At 45.0% G+C, this 20,876-nt stretch overlaps 1 protein-coding gene across 2 annotated transcripts in view; it reads right to left on the reverse strand.

Annotated features, from left to right (window-relative positions):
* Positions 1-20,876, reverse strand: part of ece2b (endothelin converting enzyme 2b) — a 64,122-nt gene that overhangs the window by 14,881 nt on the left and 28,365 nt on the right. For both annotated transcript variants that reach the window (XM_033630993.2, XM_078167416.1), the window contains exons 2-6: positions 6,710-6,796; positions 4,375-4,510; positions 3,006-3,221; positions 1,745-1,869; positions 1,139-1,285 (exon numbers count right to left, since the gene is read on the reverse strand). In XM_033630993.2, the coding sequence (XP_033486884.2) occupies positions 1,139-1,285; positions 1,745-1,869; positions 3,006-3,221; positions 4,375-4,510; positions 6,710-6,796 (711 nt within the window). The remainder of the gene's footprint in view (positions 1-1,138; positions 1,286-1,744; positions 1,870-3,005; positions 3,222-4,374; positions 4,511-6,709; positions 6,797-20,876) is intronic.

Here is a 20,876-nt window from a genome sequence, read left to right on the forward strand (position 1 = left end):
TGGATGACAACCACTAATCATCAAATATCTAACAAATTGTTGTACTGCAGCCTGACGTGTGATCGCACAGACACCTGGGTGACCTGTGGACCAATCAGCTCCGAACACCAAATATAAAGTTAGAATTGTTGCCTGCGGGTCGGAGCAACCATCTTTTGTTTTGTACGACAGTCGAAAACCCAGCATACAGACCATTCTCTCTGAAAAGTCCAATTTAGGAGCTTTTCTGGAGCTTTCACTCAAACCACAGAGTCTTCATCAACACACGGAGTTGCCGAGTTGTTCCGGCTGTTAAGACAATAATTTGTTTCCCTTGTTTTTCTCTTTTGCCCGTGATGAAAAAACATTAAAGCAACACAATGTAGGATTGCTCTTTTCACCTCACGGGCTCCCCCTACAGACGAAAAACGGTATTGTCTGTTACAACTGTCGCAAAAATCTTTCTGCACGCGCATTTGTTGACAAGCCAACGATGCTGTCGAACTGTACCTGAGGCAGCCGACCTGCAGACAGTGAGTGTCCTCAGTAGAGGGTAACAGCAGTAACAGCGCCAGGTCACCATCGGTTGGGCGTCCCACCTCCTCTTTCAGCTCTCGCCAGCGTGTGAAAGCCGGGCCAATATGAATCCTTGTTCGAGCTCTTGTTTTATCGTTCTCCCGTTTGCTTTTCTTTGTCTCCTCGGACAACACCTTCACCTTCTTCCTTTTCTTTGTCACTTCAGCCATGACAACCACGTCTAACTTCATTCACCTCAGTTCGGCTACGCTATGACGAGGAGGGGGATATGACGTATGCCGTAAACCAGCTAAATTTTGTAGTCTTTCTTGTGTCCAGGTTCCTACCTGAACCCCGAAACTGCATAGTGCTCTCAAGCAATGACGGAGGAGTCATCCAACCTGTTGTGAGTTGATGTACCATCACAAGGATCTTGGAAATATATTTTGAGGGCTCAAAAACTCCACTGTGTTGCTTTAATATTCCTGTTTTCTCTCAAGGTCTAAGGTTCATGTGAACATGATACTCTGATCATGAAAGTCTGGATGGTTGGCTACTTCAGTTAGTGCTTCTGTATTAACTTTAGTACTTCATTAACTCCCTGTGGTCTGGTTCAGTCTGGTTCAGTCTGGTTCTGGTTTACCTGGATGACGTTGCTGTTGGAGTTTTTGGGATCAGCGCTGACTCCGACGCTGAAGAAAGGCTGAGCTCTGTATGGACCAGAAACCACCTTTAGGACCTCCATGAAGTTGTCCTTCTCCCAGGGACCCGTCATGTTCCAGCCCCCGATCTACAGAAAGAGACCGAGTACAGGTGTCCGTCACAGGACAAATATACTGATAGTTTACATATTTTTATAGATTATCTGGTGCATCAACACTTGAGATCACTTCTCTTGTAAATATAAGCAGGACTGAATTAGAACAGAATAGTTACCTGTCTTTAAAGACACAAAGTCATAAAAATCAACGCCTATTTGCTGATGACACCCTTTTTTAATTCTAGACTGTTTCCATTCTTTTTTATCCAAAACTCAAGTTCACAGACAAATAATTTGCTGAAACTGACACTATTAACTTCCTGAACTTCACAGTGACCTCTGGTAATGAGTCCTCAGTGCAGGGCGATATATTTTTTCACCAGCTTCATATGTCACATATACAAATATCCCTCGGGGGAGACGAACCATGCAGTCCTGTTGTACCTGAATGATGCAGTCACCATGGTGATGAGATGTATGAGTGGTTACCTTGGCAATGAGGTCGATGAGAGGCTGAGCTCCCAGGTCTTCGATCCTCTGGGTGTTGAGACAGGACAGGTAGTAGGACTGAGTCTTCCTCTCTGCTTCGCTGCTGCCGTTAAAAGTCCCATTCTCTGCGAAACAAACAATCTGTCAGGGTCCACTATGTCAGATGGAGCACAGGTGGAGCAAAGGGAAGGATCCCAACCAGAAACTACCAAAAAACTGTTTTCAATGGGAACAAGAGAGGAATTCGAAAGGGGAGGAGTTTTCAAAGGAAGAGAACATCAGTAAACTAGGATTACTGTATGCATCAAGTTGCAATTATAATTTACATCCACATTTGGGAAATCATAGATGCTTCACACATATCTTCCCCCGGCAGCACCAAAGTCTAATCAGTTCATCCTTGAGTCCAAGTGGATGTTTGTGACAAATTTGAAGAAGTTCCCTCAACGCTTTCTTGAGATATCGCGTTCACAAGAATGAGACAGACGCAAGGTCACAGTAACCTTTGACCACTGACCACCAAATTCCCTTTAGAGTGTTCTTGAGATATCACATTTACCACAACGAGACAGATACAAGGTCATAGTGACCTTTGACCACCAAAATCTAATCAGTTCATTGTTGAGTCCACGTGGACGTTTGCGCCAAAGCTAAAGAGATTTCTGATAATGACTTCAGTTGTTCTTTTATCTCAGACATGTGTTAGGATGTTACATACCTTGATGATGAAAGAACAACTACAGTCATGATCAGAAACTGAGGACATAATGAACACAATTGAATTAAAAAAATTTCCTTAAGGTGTTTCTCAGGTATATCTCATCCACGAGAATGGGACAGACAGACAGACATCGTAGCTGAAGTAAACAAAAACGGTCCAGATGTTTTTTTACGCTTTATAAGTTTTCTAAGAATTTCCCCGTCTATGACGTTCCTCTTCAATATCTTTAATCTTGAGTTAATCCACTCTGCTCCAGACCAAAGACAACATAGGACTGGTTGTGTCTGGATCTCTGGATTATGAGTCATAGCTAATTATGACAATCTGTTTTGGTACACTGACGTAATTTTGAGTAAAACCTCAGCAAAGTTTTTCATTATGGGGCCGTTTGCTGAACTTTAATAAGTTAAAAGCACATAAAGTGATGTCTTATCCAGAAAATTAATCTTTTATTTCAAAGATAATTTAAATGTTTAAGTAAGCTGTGTCGCCCTCTCCACCCGTCTGTCTCTCCACCATCTGTCTCTCCACCCCTCTCACCCAGCAGGTGTTTGAGCAGCGCCTGGTTCTGCTCCCAGATGCTGTTAAACGTGGACCAGCGCGACCGTCCATCAGGCAACGGGTTCTTCCTCATCCAGCCTCCACAGGCGAACTGGTAGAAGTCGTGGCAGGGGTCAGCGCTGCGGTCCATCGCCTCCACCATCTGACTCGCCACCGTGACACACGCTTCCGACAGGCACAGGCTTCGCCCACTGTCTGCACGGCATCATGGGAAAGAAAAGAAGGGAGTGAGTGAAGCTGAACTGCAGGAGACATGTAAAAGTTTTAAATCTGCTCAAAGAGGTGGTGAAACTGAGACTGAGAGGGATGGGAAGAGGTAGATAAGGAAAGGTTGGGGTAGGAAAGGATAAGAGGAAAGGGTAGGCAGGAAAAGAAGTGAGGCGGCAGAGAAGGGAAGAAGGACATAGGTAGGCACAGAAGGAGGTCTTGAAGGAAAGGAGGAGGTAGAGAAGGAGGGTCACGAGCAGGAAAGGAAAGGGATGGGTAGACAGAAGAGGAAGAGGTATAGGTAAGGAAATGAAAGGAAAAGAAAAGGAGAAAAATAAGAGAGGACAAAAGGAGGATGCTGGGAAGGCAGAGATGAGGCAGAGAAGGATGGGTGTGGATAGGAAAGAAAGGGAAATGATAGGAAAGGAAAGGAATGGGGTGGAAGGTTGGGTGGAGAAGCATAGGCTGTGGTGAAGGAAAGAAGGAAGGTGAGGTGGGGGTCAGAGGGGCAAGAGAAGAAACAAGGAGATTGAGAAGTAAAGGAGGAGGTATAAAGGCTGTGGTAGAGGAGGAAGGAACAGGAAGAATAAGGAAGGTAGAAAAGGAGGTGGCAGAGTGGGATAAGTAGGTAGTGAAGGAAAGGCAGTGAAGGAAATGAAAGGGAACAGAGATGGGAAGAGGAGGTGGCGAAAAGTGGGTGAGGGCAGGAGAGGAATGGAAAGGAAAAAAGCAATAAAGCAAGGGGAGGAAGGGATGGAAAGGAGGAGGCTGTGAAGAATGGGTGGGATAGGAAAGGATAAGAATGGAAAGGAGATGCTGGGGAGGTGCGGAGGACGTAGAGGAGCGAAGTGGTGATAGGAAAGGAAAGGAGGGCAGAGAATGAAAAGAAGAGGTGGAGAAGGAAAGGCAGGAGTAAAGGTTAGTAGGAGGTAGACAAGAACTGGTGCAGTAGGAAAGGTATACAAAGGTCAGGAGATGAAAGGAGAGGCAGACAATGAAAAGACAAATGAGTGGAGAAGAGACAGGAGAAGTTGTGGTGCAGAAGAATCAGTGAGGTAACAAAGGAAAGGAAAGGCGGTACGAGATAGAGGAGATAGAGGTGGAAAGGAAGAGGCAGAGGGCAGCCGGCGGGGGTTGTTACCTGAGCTGAATCCGAGTCCCAGGACCAGCAGACAGGCCAGCAGAGCCAGCAGGGCAGCCAGCAGCAGGACTGACAGCAGAACCTCCAGCTGAGTCCTCCTGCCCAGAATGTCCACACCTCCCTTCCTGAAACCCACCTGAGAGAGACAGAGACACAAGGAGCCTGAAGACAAACAGCTGGACGAGAACTTCCTATCTGGAGGTATCCCCAGGCCTAAACCCTGGGAACACCCTGAGTGCTCCCTGTTTGTCCACAACACGTCCACAGGGATATTTATATGTGTTTATCTCCCAATTCCATACGATCACGATTCTACTAGTATATATAACTCATAGCTATGATTTATTGCTTTGTTAACTTTTTTAAAGGTGAAGAGGGAGCTGAGCCAGAAGGCAAAGCTTTTGATTTCCTGCTCCATCTACGTCCCAACCCTCACCTATGGTCATGAGCTCTGGGTAGTGGCTGAAAGAATGAGGTCACAGATACAAGCGTCTGAAATGAGTTTCCTCTGTAGGGTGTCTGGGCTCAGCCTTAGAGATAGGGGGAGGAGTCAGACATCAGGAGGGAGCTCGGAGTAGAGCCGCTGCTCCTTCATGTTGAGGTGGTTCAACATCTGATCAGGATCCTCCTGGGCGCCTCCTTTTAGAGGTGTTTCGGCACGTCCCACTGGTAGGAGGCCCCGGGGCAGACCCAGAACACACTGGAGGGATTATATATCTCATCTGGTCTGGGAACACCTTGGGGTCCTCCAGGAGGAGCTGAAAAGTTTTGCTGGGGAGAGGGACGTCTGGGGTGCTTTGCACGGCCTGCTGCCCCCGCGACCCAACCCCGGATAAGCGGATGAAAATGGATGGAATGATGCTATTTTTAAATATCCCATGGAGAGAGACTCTCACTGCAGCCTGTTCTATTTTGTTGTGAAAATGTGGGCGTGCAGCCTCGTTCTGTGGACGATAAACCAGGTGCAGACTTCCATCTGTGTCACCGCTGATGAGGAAATACAGCGAGTGCTGGACGGAGCAGTGAGTGACAACAACCCCGCCCACATTTAAGAGGACTGTCTGAACACACCGAGGGTCTAGGTACCATGTCTGAAGGCTTACTGCTGGTTCCAAAGGTGCTGGACTGAAAGGGTTTGGTGGAGACGGGGCTTTATGAACCATCTTATGGTCCAGCATGGGTTTGTGGCAGCAGCTGTAGGTTTAAAGGAGTGCAACAGTGTGAGTTTGATTTGGGTGTGTCTGCAAAAGTGAAATCTCTCTGGCTAAATAATGAAAAGGAAATAAAAGAGTGATTAAAAGAAGTTTGCTTCTCCAGGTGGATTTGGCCCATGTCTCCCCGAGCAGACACCACCTCCAGGACCCCAACTAAAGACTCCAACTCCAGCTACTGTTTGAGACATGGGCACAGACAGAACGTGCCCTGCCCAGGGCCTGATCCGGGTTTGGTTTCCAGAGCTGGTGCTGGGAGTCAGGGTGCACTGGGTGACTTGTTATTGGTAATGTTAGAGCTGAGATAAAGTCTGATGTCGCAGCAGGGGTCTCGACACGGAAGCCTCCAGCTAAATAGTTGAAGCAGGCTCTGTGGTAGCTCATCAAATACATGCAAACACAAAGTCCTGTGAAATCATATTATAACTTAAATGCTGCTGTGACAAAAGATAAAATAGTTCCCGGAGTTGTGAGGATTATAAACTTCTGTAAAGCGTGCTGCTGTCTGATAATCTTTAACCCTTAAACAACCCCCCCCCCACCCCCCCCCCCAGCACTGCTCCCTGTGCTGCTTTAATTCGTGTTGATTTCACTCACTGAGGGACGCTACAATATTTTGGGTATCACTGAACCTCCTCTACCAGCGCTGCCTTCTTTTTCTCCTCCACAGAGCTGACTTTTGTTGAGTCAAAGTTTCTGAATGGCAACGCTCCAGCCCCCCCGCTGCTCCTCTCTTTGTGGGTGGTGGACCCACACGATGGTGGCACCCAATTGTGTTTTCAGTCTGAGCCCCCCCAAGGTCTGGCTCTGTGACTCTGCCTCAGGATTTAAATCTCTCTGAGTCCAGGACTTCACCTGGTACCACTTAGCCACGGGAGGTTTTAGGAGATTTCTTGAGGACGCCAGGAATTATATTTGTAAAACTCATTTTCTCAGCTGAGCTGAGTCACTGTCCTCGCCGAGTATCTCAGACAGACAAAATGTCTGCTACCTTTGAGATTCAGTTCTGTCTTTGTCCTCTCTTTACTTGTGTCTGTGTCAGATAAGATTGATTATTTATTGTCCTCTATAGAAGAATCTTGCTTTCACAAATTTCTGTGTGTTTGTTTGTTGCGTTCACTGACCTCCACTCTGTCAGGAGACGAGGCTACCTCAGCTGGAGCATCTGACACTTCATCCTCCTCCAACGTAGCTCGCTTGTAGCTGGACATCTGCAGAGGAGAGAGACAGGAAGTCAGACAGGCGGTGAGTAATTAGAAATAAATTGAATAAATCTAATCTGCGCAGCGGAAACAGAGAACAGAACTTGTCAAAATGCAGTCATATGATCATTAACTTTCATAAATGTGGTCAGCCTGTCCAGGTCTGACCTGCCTCTCACCCAGTGTGAACTTGGACAGACTGCAGAGCCTCCATGACCCTGAACAGAACTGGGCATAGCTGATGGTCGGACCAGAACTTATAAACAACCCTTTTCTTTTGCTACTGCACTTATGTTCTGTCCGCCTGTTCACAGCTTTGGTCCAGAAATATCTCAACAACTATGAGACGGATTACTACAATTGTTGTGCAGACATTCATTATCCCCAGAGGATACAGCCTGCTGACTTTAATGATCCTCTGACCTTTCCTCTCGTGCCAACAGCAGGTCGATACTTGTGGTCCACAGTGAAATATCTACTAAAACCACTGGATGGATTGCCATGACATTTACAGCCGATATTCAAAGTCCCAAACGAATACATTCTGATGAGTGAGAAGGTTAACAATTATCCTGTCAAATGCATCAACATGGTACGGATATCTGTAGTGCCCAGAAGATGTATCCTACAGAGTTTGGTAAATTTCTATCCAGCGCCATCATCAGCTCCAATACTTTGCTTTACGACCAAATACCTGCAGAACTAATGACATTCACATCAGCCTCAGCTGGACTTGGTTGGTCTGCTTGACTGCTTATTAGCAAATCTTAGCATTGTCATTATGAGCATGTTAGCATGGTTATGTTAGCATTTAGCTCAAAGCACCATTGTGTATGAGCACCGCCTTACGCAGAGTTAGGCAGCTGGTCTCACCCCGAAGGTGTTTAAAATTGGTGCTTGGTCAGTGTGTTCTGGCGTCAGACACCGAGCTGTCCTTTCATGTTGGCATGATATCTGGCCGGTCGCTGACAACAATGTCAGTTAAGGGAGCGTAAGTCCGAGTCGAGTGGGCAGGAGGGGTGGTGGATGAGTCCAACGACCACTGACTTTCACACGGGAGGCTGGTGTTCACTTCCTGTAAGAATGTAAAGCTAAAACCAGCCAAGTGCATTTGTTGTCAAAGGGAAAAACGTTAATTTGCGTAGTTGTACCGACGTCAGTGTTTCCCCTACCATTATAGAAGGGGCATCCCCCCGCCACCCCAACGACCTGAGTCCGAGACAATTATAACTGAGCCTGATGTAACCGAGGTTTCTGATTTTTAAGTCTGAACCTGACCCGAAGCAGTTTATTACCTGACATAGTTATTGTTATAGACATTGTGTAAATGACCATCTAAAGACTGCTGTTAGGCACAGCAGCCCTGCACAGCGCTGTACACACACTCAACTGGAGCGGAGCCTGTGTTGCGTTCAGGCGTTGTCACGTAAATAACAAATTCCAGCTCCTGCATAGGCCATAGCACAACACAGCAGCATGTCAAGAGGGCTGAACCCCGCCCCCCTCACAGCGCTCTGGAGTTTTTGAAAATGTTTGGATCAGGATCAGTTTACGCAGCCACCACTGGAGTTTGATGACAGTAGTTAGCAGCCTAATCTTTACCTGCAACTCTGCAGAGACACTGGGTTTAAAGCCGTATAAAAAAGAAGAAAGAAAAAATAAGTGTTAGTTTAGATTTTGAACGTCAGCGTTGTGAATGAAGTTTATGATTCTGTGGTTCAGTCTGTTAGCAGCTGTGGATGTAAAGTGGTTTCTAGCTTCTTCTTGTTGCTGCGCTCTGGATGAGGAGTAAAAATGATGATAGTTAAAGCGCACACTTCACTGTTGCTCGTATTGATCTCTGAGCTTTTCTGTATTTATTATTCATTGACTGCTGTTTGTAAGCTGAAACAGCCCTCTGGGACATTAAAGCTTTACTCCGCTGCAGACTGATCCTTGCTGCTGCAGACACGCCAGGTGGTACCGTCAAGTACTGAAGTTTGATACCCAGAACTACTGTATAATACATCAGCTCTGCTCTGTGGATCGAGTACTTTGATTGGCTGGTAAACATCACAGGAAACAGCGATGCCACAGTGGAGCCCGTCAGAGTAAGACGACATATAACGCCTTTCTGTCTCAGCAGCACACAGAATCTAGTAGATAGTACAAACCTTCAGCAAGACCAAATATCCTCTCACAATGTGGACTGAAGTGAAAAATTCTGGGTGTATTCACCCGGGGACTCCGACTTCCTCCTCGACCCATGCTGCACCCTCCACTAAGTTTCATAAAAATCAGGCCAGTAGTTTTCTGTAATCCTGCTGACAGACAAACTGGGAACACGATCTTCTCGGTGGACGTCAGTTTCAGGAGAAGGTTGTGTTTTCAGTTCTGTGTGATGTTTCTACCACGACAGCACAGCCTTACTAAAACGTCACTGACACATTAAAATGGGTTCTGTTCCTCCTGATGTGTTTCACTTGTTTCCAATGTGCACATATCAGCCTGTGGACTTTGTGTTCACCTGCAGGGTTATTAAGTCCAGTTCAGACCAAAGATACACGACAACACGAGTTGAAACACACAACTACTGTCAACGCTCCGTTCTGCAGGCTCATATCCTCCATAAAACTGTGGTTGTGCTTTTTAAACTCCTGTTCTTGTGCAAATTAAACAAAGCAGTCATGTAGTGTTAATCTCCGTCTGTCTACGCAGACAGACGGAGATTAACACTACATGACATGTATGTAATGCTGAGCCTGAATGAGCTCTCACATGTCACGCTCATCACGCCTCTTTTGCTGCACGCTGTCTAAAATCACACACTGGAGCGACAAGATGCTGCCGTCGTTTAAATTTGTATAAAAATGCAAAGGCGGCGTAAGGAAGGGATTCTGTAGCGGCTCTGTAGCGCCACCTGTGTGTGAAAAAGGCTTTTGTTTGGTGAGATAAAAATCAGATGGTCACATTGTCAGAATAAGCCTTTGTCCTTCAGCAGTTGTTTATGTGAAGGTTTATTTGTCAACAGAGGACCTGTGTTATATTTTGGAGGTCAGCTGTGAGTTGCAGCAGAAACACACGAAGAAGAAAGTGGAGTTTAAAGAGCGGACACTCAGCATGAGGAGATATTTAACTGTGATCAAATAAATCTTCACTTCCTCTGTTTACACTCAGATCCCCTCTGTGTGTATGTGTGTGTGTGTGTGTGTGTGTGTGTGAGAGACCCCTCCTCCTCCTCCTCCTCTTCCTCCTCCCCCTCCTCCTCCTCCTCCTCCCTCGGTCATTGTGGTGCAGAAACACAAACAGTGCAACACTCCGCCCTCTGATCCAGGATCAGCCACACAAACACATTTCATAAACTCAAACAGCTGCTGCAGAGTTCACGTCGTTTCATCACGTCAACGCCTCGTTGGCTGCGTTCAGTTACCACGGCAACCACTGCGGTGCAGGGGCTAATCCATGTTAGCATCACAGCTCTGCTCCAGAACAACATGTCTGACCTCCTGCAGGACACCTATGCTCCTCTGATCCAGATCAGTCCTGATGGTTTTAGCGACCTTTTGACCTCCAACATGTGGCCATAAGTATGTGGACACTGTCTCTGCCTCGTAGCTCCAGTGAAGGGAACTTCAAGCCTCTGAACAACAGAAATGATCCTCCCTAAGTTGCTATTTTGTTTATTGTGATGTCACTTCTTGGAGTATCTTCAAATGCTTCATATCTCTTAAATCTGTCCAACCTGAGCTAAAAGACGATGCAGATCAATAAACCACAGAAACTGATGAAAGTATTTAAATTGTGGCATATAAAAAAAAGACAGAGATGAGATTTAGTTTTTGGGATGTGTGCAGAGCGAAAAACTCATTGATTCATCACCGATTCCTCCGGCGCCAACAAGTGTTTTTGCACCACACGTACAACGTGATGACACGATGGACAGAAGCCTGAGTGTTCTGCTGCAGAAATAATTAATGCTCTGTGATTAATTAATCTGAATTAACTGTATGCATCAACGTTTGCTGTGAAAGTATTGAAACAATTTCAGTTCAAGTGAATGTTGTCAGATGTGTCGTAGTAAAGCTGCCGGACTGACTCGGTCTGAACATCTGGTCCAGTGTGACTCGTTGAGGCTGGCTGCTAGTGTTAGCATCAGAGGCTGTGCTAGCTCTGACCTCTGGGTTCGCTGCTAAAGTCTTTGGGTCTCATTCATGAAATGTGAGCAGAAGGAATTTGTGTGTAAACTGTTCGCAGACGGAAATTTTCGTGCATGTCCGCATTCATCAATATTTTAGTAGCTCTGATCTTTTCGTAGCTACTAACAAAATCTACTCCTGCTCCTGACCACTCGTAGTGCTTGTGTAAATGTAGTAAAGCACATAAATATTGCTTGTCACTATTGGAAATTACAATTTTTATTCATATTGCGCTCTGTTATGTACACAATACACAGATGCCTTTGAAACACGTAATCTAAACGTGACAAAATATTAAAAATATAACACATTTAGTTAAATTAGTTGACAATTAGCAGGTTTAGATCCAGATTAGGTTCATAATTGTGAATTATCTATGTAAATCGACTCAATAGATTACACGTTCTTTCTACATGTTGAATGATGATAATAAAAATATCCGTAAGGACAGCCGATCACAGCCTCTTCGGCCTCGGTGCCTGGGTTCAGCAGGAGCAGCAGGAGCAGCAGGTGGTGGCGCCACGAAGGAGCACGCGCCAGCTGAAAGAATTATTTGAGACAACACGGTTTTTTTTGTTTTTTTTGTGGCTTTTTGATCATTTGAATGAATAAATCTGATTTGAAAATGTTTAATTTACGTTGTATAAAACAGAGCATGCATACAAACTGCTGTAGGCTATATGTTATCCGTATCATTTGTTAAAATAAATGTTAAATAGCTCTACATTCCGACAGCCATCACTGATTTAGAGTTTATCCATTACGCACAAAACATCTCTGGTTTCCCGTTCCCACTTCATTCAAAACCCCACAAATGAATCCTCTGTTTGTTTGGTGACCGCTGTGTTTTTTGTGTGTGTGCTGATGCGTTTCTTTGCCTCCAGTTTCATATCAAACCATTTACGCTTCACCTCTGACATGGTTCTTTGTACCACGGAGACAACATTAACAGCATCTGTTACCTCCCTCCAGGCCTTCGCTTTGCCTGTCCCTGTCACACCACTACTAACTGAAGAAAATAAAATGTTTTTTCTTAAGTCCACTTCACCCAAAATTATTTCAATCTCCGCTTCGGAAAATTTCTTTTTTCTTTCTCTCTCTTTCTTTGTTTGCGCCATGACTGACAGGTCGACAGGATGCACCTACACCTCCTCATATGGTGGTCATTGGCTATTCATGGGCGGGGATTTATGCTAATTGCTGATTACCGGGAGCGCGCTGTCACTTTACGATGGATTGGCATTCATGATCATACACAAGTGTTTATGATCAAATCTGAGTTTCCCGCAGCGTTCCTGAATCCGGAGTAGGTTTTTAGTAGAGTAAGCTTTTATGTGCAAATCTACACACAGATTTACTCACTTTACATGAATGGGACCCTTTGTGTTGAGGTGATGTTTCAGACTGAAGTTCTCTGATGGTACAAAAATTCCCTCATGCAGAACCTGCAGAGAGCAGTGCTCCTATCAACAGCTCCATCTGGGTGTTTGTTAAATGTTAATGTTCCATTCACGGGGCCGAGCAGCGTCGTCTCATCTGCCTCCATCATGTGACACAGACACTGTGGCACCACAGGACGCCATTCATCAGCTTTCATTTTTTATGTTATTATTTCTGTGATTAATCAATTGAAATGACAGCCCTCACTAATACATACATGTGCCACTTTTACATGGTATCTCAGCTCATGACATGATGACGGGGAAGACAGAGGCCTCAGCTTCCTGCTGTTTAAAGGATGAATGCTCCAGCTGTTATGGTTTTTATTTTAGACCAATTTAAACAGGATGAAGCGAGCGACGACCTCCCGCAGCTGCCCGCAGGAGGGCCGTTTTTAAAGGGTTAAATTTCACTGTTCAAACTGATCCGGATTCCAGTATTTTCCCACCAAAGTTGAGTGTTTCTGCACCAGAGCTGTGTCACTCACAGCACGAGACAGGCTTTGAAACCACATTTAGAAATTCCCAGAAGAATTCCTTATGAGCTCGCTGTGTCGTCGCTGATTTTCAGACGTTCTGATTCGTCTGAATAAAAGCTGAGGACGTTTTTTCGAACCTGTCTAAATCCTGGCTGCAGCCCAGGACGTGTTGCTTCTACCTTCGTGTCAACAGTGTGTGTTTGTCTCTTTCCTGTCTGACAATGTGCACAAGAGCAGCTGCAACACTTTCCCAGCCTAGTGTGGGAGAAGTCCGTCCGTCACCTCTGGGACGAACTGAGAGACCTCCTCACCTCACACGTGATGTCTTTAACAGCAGCACGTCTGTCTCTGCAGAGTCTCACTGTCCTGCTGCTGCTGTCTGAAGGTCCTGCAGGAAAGAAAGGTTTCCAACTGTTTCCTTCCTCAGGACCTTCACTGAAACCTGTCTCTCTGCCTGTCTGTGTCTGTCTCCGGCGGCGTCTCTCGCTCGGCTCTGTTCTCTTTAATTGATGACGCACACCGAGGGGGAGAGAGGGGGGAGTGGGCGAGCAAGGTCGCTAGGAGACAGGAGTGTGTGTTATATCTCTCTGTAGAGGGTGATGTCACTGTGTGTGTGTGTGTGTGTGTGTGTAATTAGATAATGTGTGTGAATCATCTCCATTCAGCTCTAATGGAGTTCACTGCAGCTTATATAACATCTGTCTGTCTGTCTGTCTCTCTGTTCTGGCTGTGAAATCTGCTCTTTTGTCCCTACACAGCCTCCGTACTCTAAACACTGACCTCACACACAAACACTGCTGAGGAAACACTCATAGAGGTTTTAGTAGATCATCTCTGTTCCTCCAGAACAACACGAGAACATCAGATTCATCTCTGTGAGACCACAATGCTGTTAGCCTAGCTTAGCACAAAGACTGGGAGCAGGGTTAAACTGTTAGCTTAGCTTAGGGGGAAGCTGTTAGCCTAGCTTAGCACAAAGACTGGGAGCAGGGGGAAACTGTTAGCACCATACCTGTTCACTATACACACACTCCTAAAAACACCTGGAAAAAGTATGTGGACACCGGATCCCTAACACTGTTTGTGAACATACAAAAACAAATAGAAAATGAAAGGTGTTTTTTCTAAAGATAACCGCTGGCTGTCAGAAGCCTCCACAGGGAGCATTCAAATAAATCATACGTATAATAAGTGTCAGAGACTCAGAGAGTTTGGAGTGACGTCACTGAAAACATCTGGAACAAAAAAAAATCCAAACAGTTGGCTGCGTCACTGAGCGCGTGCAGAGAAACAACGTGTCAGCTCACATCAAACTGCAGCAGCTGCTGAACGTTTACGACATCAACCCACGCTTTTCTTTTGCAGCAAACACACGAGACAAACAGGAAACTGTGTGTGAACGTTCAGATCAATCACATCTGTGTGATTCAGCAGAGCCACAGGGAAACTAAACAATATCTAGTTCTATTAATCAGTCAGTAACTACGAGCCAGACTGCAGCTTTCCTCCTGCGTCCACACGATGAATAAAGTTGGTTTGATCTGACGACAACAACATAAAGGTTGTGGGTGACGAGACGGTGAAATAAAGTTGGAATAAAGTAAAAATGCTCTTTTGGGCATTTTGCACTTTAGAGACATTCCCTAAGTTCTGTTTGAATATTGAACCTAAAACCATCGACACCTCCACGTTTGTTTGTTTTTTAGCATTTGTCCTGTTTGTTTACATCTGGATGAATCTGTCGCTTGGCTACTAGTGGTTCCTGTTTGTCCTGTAACCATGGAAACCTACAGCAATCACTGGATTACTGTTGACAACAAAGAAAACATGTCAACATATTGTTTATTCCAGACCTGGAGCTCCCTGACCTCAGCACCTGCAGGTCGTCACCATAGCAACCTTTCGCCATCACTACCTCCTGTTCCCTAGGGCGACATCATCAGTCACAGCAGCTCCTCTGTGACCTCCGACCCCCATCACAAACACAGAGAGAGGCCACCTCCCCCCTCAGAGCTCAGCCCTTGTTCATTAAACCAGCAGAGGACTACACCTAGTACTGGACCCGACATCTGAAACCAGTCACAGTACTGGACCTGACATATGAAACCAGTCACAGTACTGGACCCAGCATCTGAAACCAATAACATTACTTGACCCGACATCTGAAACCAGTAACATTACTGGACCCAGCATTTGAAACCAGTCACATTACTGCACCCGACATCTGAAACCAGTCACAGTACTGGACCCGACATCTGAAACCAGTCACAGTACTGCACCCGACATCTGAAACCAGTCACAGTACTGGACCCGACATCTGAAACCAGTCACATTACTGGACCCGACATCTGAAACCAGTCACATTACTGGACCCAGCATCTGAAACCAGTCACATTACTGGACCCAACATATGAAACCAGTCACAGTACTGGACCCAGCATCTGAAACCAGTCACATTACTAGACCCAGCATCTGAAACCAGTCACAGTACTGGACCCAGCATCTGAAACCAGTCACATTACTGGACCCAGCATCTGAAACCAGTGACATTACTGGACCCAGTATCTGAAACCAGTCACAGTACTGGACCCGACATCTGAAACCAGTCACAGTACTGGACCCGACATCTGAAACCAGTCACATTACTGGACCCAGCATCTGAAACCAGTGACATTACTGGACCCAGCATCTGAAACCAGTCATAGTACTGGACCCAACATCTGAAACCAGTCACATTACTGGACTCAGCATCTGAAACCAGTAACATTACTGGACCCAGCATCTGAAACCAGTGACATTACTAGACCCAGCATCTGAAACCAGTCACAGTACTGGACCCAGCATGTGAAACCAGTGACATTACTAGACCCAGCATCTGAAACCAGTCACATTACTGGACCCAGCATCTGAAACCAGTCACATTACTGGACCCAGCATCTGAAACCAGTCACAGTACTGGACCCAGCATGTGAAACCAGTCACAGTACTGGACCCAGCATCTGAAACCAGTCACATTACTGGACCCAGCATCTGAAACCAGTCACATTACTAGACCCAGCATCTGAAACCAGTCACAGTACTGGACCCAGCATCTGAAACCAGTGACATTACTGGACCCAGTATCTGAAACCAGTGACATTACTGGACCCAGTATCTGAAACCAGTGACATTACTGGACCCAGTATCTGAAACCAGTCACATTACTGGACCCAGCATCTGAAACCAGTGACATTACTGGACCCAGTATCTGAAACCAGTCACAGTACTGGACCCGACATCTGAAACCAGTCACAGTACTGGACCCGACATCTGAAACCAGTCACATTACTGGACCCAGCATCTGAAACCAGTGACATTACTGGACCCAGCATCTGAAACCAGTCATAGTACTGGACCCAGCATCTGAAACCAGTCACATTACTGGACTCAGCATCTGAAACCAGTAACATTACTGGACCCAGCATCTGAAACCAGTGACATTACTAGACCCAGCATCTGAAACCAGTCACAGTACTGGACCCAGCATGTGAAACCAGTGACATTACTAGACCCAGCATCTGAAACCAGTCACATTACTGGACCCAGCATCTGAAACCAGTCACATTACTGGACCCAGCATCTGAAACCAGTCACAGTACTGGACCCAGCATGTGAAACCAGTCACAGTACTGGACCCAGCATCTGAAACCAGTCACATTACTGGACCCAGCATCTGAAACCAGTCACATTACTAGACCCAGCATCTGAAACCAGTCACAGTACTGGACCCAGCATCTGAAACCAGTGACATTACTGGACCCAGTATCTGAAACCAGTGACATTACTGGACCCAGTATCTGAAACCAGTGACATTACTGGACCCAGTATCTGAAACCAGTCACATTACTGGACCCAGCATCTGAAACCAGTGACATTACTGGACCCAGTATCTGAAACCAGTCACAGTACTGGACCCGACATCTGAAACCAGTCACAGTACTGGACCCGACATCTGAAACCAGTCACATTACTGGACCCAGCATCTGAAACCAGTGACATTACTGGACCCAGCATCTGAAACCAGTCATAGTACTGGACCCAGCATCTGAAACCAGTCACATTACTGGACTCAGCATCTGAAACCAGTAACATTACTGGACCCAGCATCTGAAACCAGTGACATTACTAGACCCAGCATCTGAAACCAGTCACAGTACTGGACCCAGCATGTGAAACCAGTGACATTACTAGACCCAGCATCTGAAACCAGTCACATTACTGGACCCAGCATCTGAAACCAGTCACATTACTGGACCCAGCATCTGAAACCAGTCACAGTACTGGACCCAGCATGTGAAACCAGTCACAGTACTGGACCCAGCATGTGAAACCAGTCACATTACTGGACCCAGCATCTGAAACCAGTCACAGTACTGGACCCAGCATCTGAAACCAGTCACATTACTGGACCCAGCATGTGAAACCAGTCACAGTACTGGACCCAGCATCTGAAACCAGTCACATTACTGGACCCAGCATCTGAAACCAGTCACAGTACTGGACCCAGCATCTGAAACCAGTCACATTACTGGACCCAGCATCTGAAACCAGTCACAGTACTGGACCTGCCATCTTCTCATCAAGAGTTTGAGAAGATGTGACACATCGGTGAGACGGCTGACAATCACCAGAGAGCAGCAGAACAGTGACAGCAACAAAACCAGGTATGTTTTAGCGAGAGGTCAGGACATTTCCAGCCGTGTTTGTGGCGACCAAAGTATTTAATATGTATTTTAAGCCAAAACATGACCTGTTCCTAACCCTAACCGAGTGGTTTTGTGCCTAAACCCAACCACAGCACTATCACAACATAAAATTGAAAAGTGAAATGTAAAGTTTCAACATGTCTGCTGCATATGACACGCACAAATGTAACGTATCCATGGTTTGCAGAAACATACGGTGCTAACATTTCTCGTGGTGACTGAGGTTGAGGTCAGATATAAAGAGGAGCAGCAGCAGTGGTGGTCAGGGGTGTTGTTTTGTTGCTCAGATGGAAACTGGGCGTCTTAAGACAGGAAGTCACAGAGTTGCAGACAGGAAACAGTAAACCCTGCCCAACCCCACACACACACATACAGACACACACACACACACACACACACACACTGGCAGCTCCCTGTAATTGTGGGAATGTTCCCACAAAGAAAATCAAAAAGAAAACATCTTAAATGATTCATCATCAATTTATGGACTGACTGGGAATTTATTGGAAACACTGGCGATGAATTCGTCATTAAAGTCACTTTACATTTAGAAACGCTGCCTGCAGCTTGTTAAACATCTCTGAGGCTCTGTTTTATGTCACCGTAAACTGAAAATCTCTGTGTTTTAGACACAATGAGACGTTTGAGGACGTCTCTTTAGTCGTCTAAATCTCTCTGAGGCCTCGTGGGTTTTGAAAACAAGAACAAACACATTATTAGAAGTCTAAAAAACAATCAGGATTTTGTGAAACAGATGTTTTAATTAATTTATGTTTCCTGCTGCAGTAATGTGTCCCGGCCCTGTGCGGGGCCTCAGCCCTCAGATTGGGAACCAGTGACCTGAACAACAGAATGTCGACTATTTTTCCCCTTAATTTTATTTTTAAAAACATGAAACATTCAGGAGATGAAATCTGAGGGTGTCTTTCATGCAGCAAACTGCAGATGTTTAATGTGTCTGTCAGGCAAATCATTTCCTGAGACAAACCCTGCCAGACCACCTTAAACTTTTCCTTTAATCTGACAAGAACCAGAATATAAACACCCAATATTTGTGTAATTTTTTAATATTTCTTCCTGATACAACTCTGCATTTAAACACTAACTACAAATAATGTTCATTGACACACTTCTAGTAATTAACTGTATTTTAATGGTAAATAAATTTGTCTACAGGCACCAACACAACAAACAAGGAGCAAAAGTTCCTCTCATGAAACCTCCGTGAAAGTTAAGAGGAAGTTCCAGACGTGTGAAATAAAGTGTTTCGTCTGATTTGACTTCAGGCTGAACCACATTCCTGCTGCCTTCCCTGAGGAGACAAGCTCAGGGGACAAAAAGCTGCCAGGTGTGTTTCAGGACCAATCAGGTGACACCACGATTGTTAAGCCTCCAGTCTGAGGGTTGGTGGTTAGCATTAGCATTAGCTGTTAGCATGAGGATGTAGTTTCAGGTCGACCTGAAACTTGATGACTCTGTTTAGATAAAGTGCTGCAGGAATGAGTCCCAAAACCCTCAAATGAGTTAGCATGTTAGCATGCTAGCACTTCCTGTTCCCTCGTCTCAGTGTGTTTTTGGTTCGATGTCTGAATTAAGGTCTGTGATTAACACAAGGTGAAGAGACGTTTTGTTCTACAACATAAAATTCGTCAGTAAATTCTTCACTGTGAATTTAGAAGCTTTTATGTGTTTTAAAAAGACAGCTGCTAAACCTTTACACCCTCGTCGTGGTGGCGCATTAAGTCACCGTGGTGTAGTTTGTTCATAGCCTAACGTTAACTTTTTACTTCTGGTGATTGAATTTATGCTTCAAAAATCATAAAAATGGTCTACATTAGTGAATACTGTCTCACCGAACAAAACATGTAAGTAGCCTATCATAAATGTTTGTTTGTCACAGAGTTTATTTTCTGCAATAATCCAGAATCCAAAGGAATCAGCTTTTTGACGAGAGAACCACAGCGATGCTAACTTCTGTACTGGCCTACAAAATCATCCCTGCACCACTCTGTACAGATTTTAAATAACAATAATTTTCTTGTTTGTTGCAATAAAACCAGGTATTTTTTCACAAGGGTGCGAGATATTTCCAGCAGTGTCAGTGTTTTGTTTTTAACGACAGGTCGGGACATGTTTGTGGCCACCAAACTCAGCATTTTAAGCTAACACATGATCTCTAACCACACATTAAACATAGTCTTGTTGAAACACAACATTGAAAACTGAAACATACACACGTGGAGTTTCAGCATGTCCGCTACACATGAAATGTATAAATGTAACTTATCTGCAGTTTGCTGAAACGTACAATGCAAACATTTTTCCATGAGCGTTAAACCTCCAGTCTGAGGGCAGGTGGTTAGCATTAGCTGTTAGCATGCAGGGAAGTTTCAGCCCGACCTGAAGCTTGATTTATTCTGTTTAATGAAGAAGATTTTAAGTCAGGTTTTACTAAAATACTTCCCATTATCAAAGGTTGTCTTAACAACGTCTGACTGAGTTCATAACGTCAGTTAGCTTAGCATAATCAGATATTTCCCTCTCATTACAAGGTGCCAGATTTCTCTGTGTCTGCAGACAGAAATAAAACCAGGTTGTATCTGCTGAGCTTCTAAAACTTTAATTCACAGGTTCATTATTGATGTTTTTCAGTCACTGAGAACTGAAAGAAGGGCTTGATGTAAATCTGCAGCACTGGAAGAGGAATGTAGATCCTCTACTGCAGTAAAAGTACTCAAATTACACTGTTAAAATACTCTATTCCTAGTAAAAGTCAAACAATCAAAACCTTACTTGAGTAAAAGTATGTAATCAGCCAAAAGTAGTTCAATCAGTTAAAGTGCAAACTTTATTTAAATGAACGACGTCCGAGTGCTGCATTTTAAATTCTTGAACTCACATGTAAATCTTTCGTTAATTTTCAGCCTGATGTGGATTATTAATCATCTTTCTGACACTCAGTGATGATGACTGAGCAGCTGATGACAGTTAACATGTGAGGAACTATAAATACCCACAGGTGCACTGACTCACATAAGAGCCACACAACCTGTTACACTTGTTGGTCAGTGACAGCCGCTCTGAGCCGTGGAGCACGCCGACGTGTTCATATGCTGATGGATGTTTCAGGTTGTTTCCACGTCACTTTCTGACAAACTGTCGGAGGTGAAATGTTCCACGATGATTTATCAAACAGAAACACATCTGGATCCAGACGTGTGAATCACTGATCAGAGATCTGTGGTCCTTCC

This window comes from Epinephelus lanceolatus, chromosome 4 (assembly GCF_041903045.1).
Source record: "Epinephelus lanceolatus isolate andai-2023 chromosome 4, ASM4190304v1, whole genome shotgun sequence".
NCBI lineage: Eukaryota > Metazoa > Chordata > Actinopteri > Perciformes > Serranidae > Epinephelus > Epinephelus lanceolatus.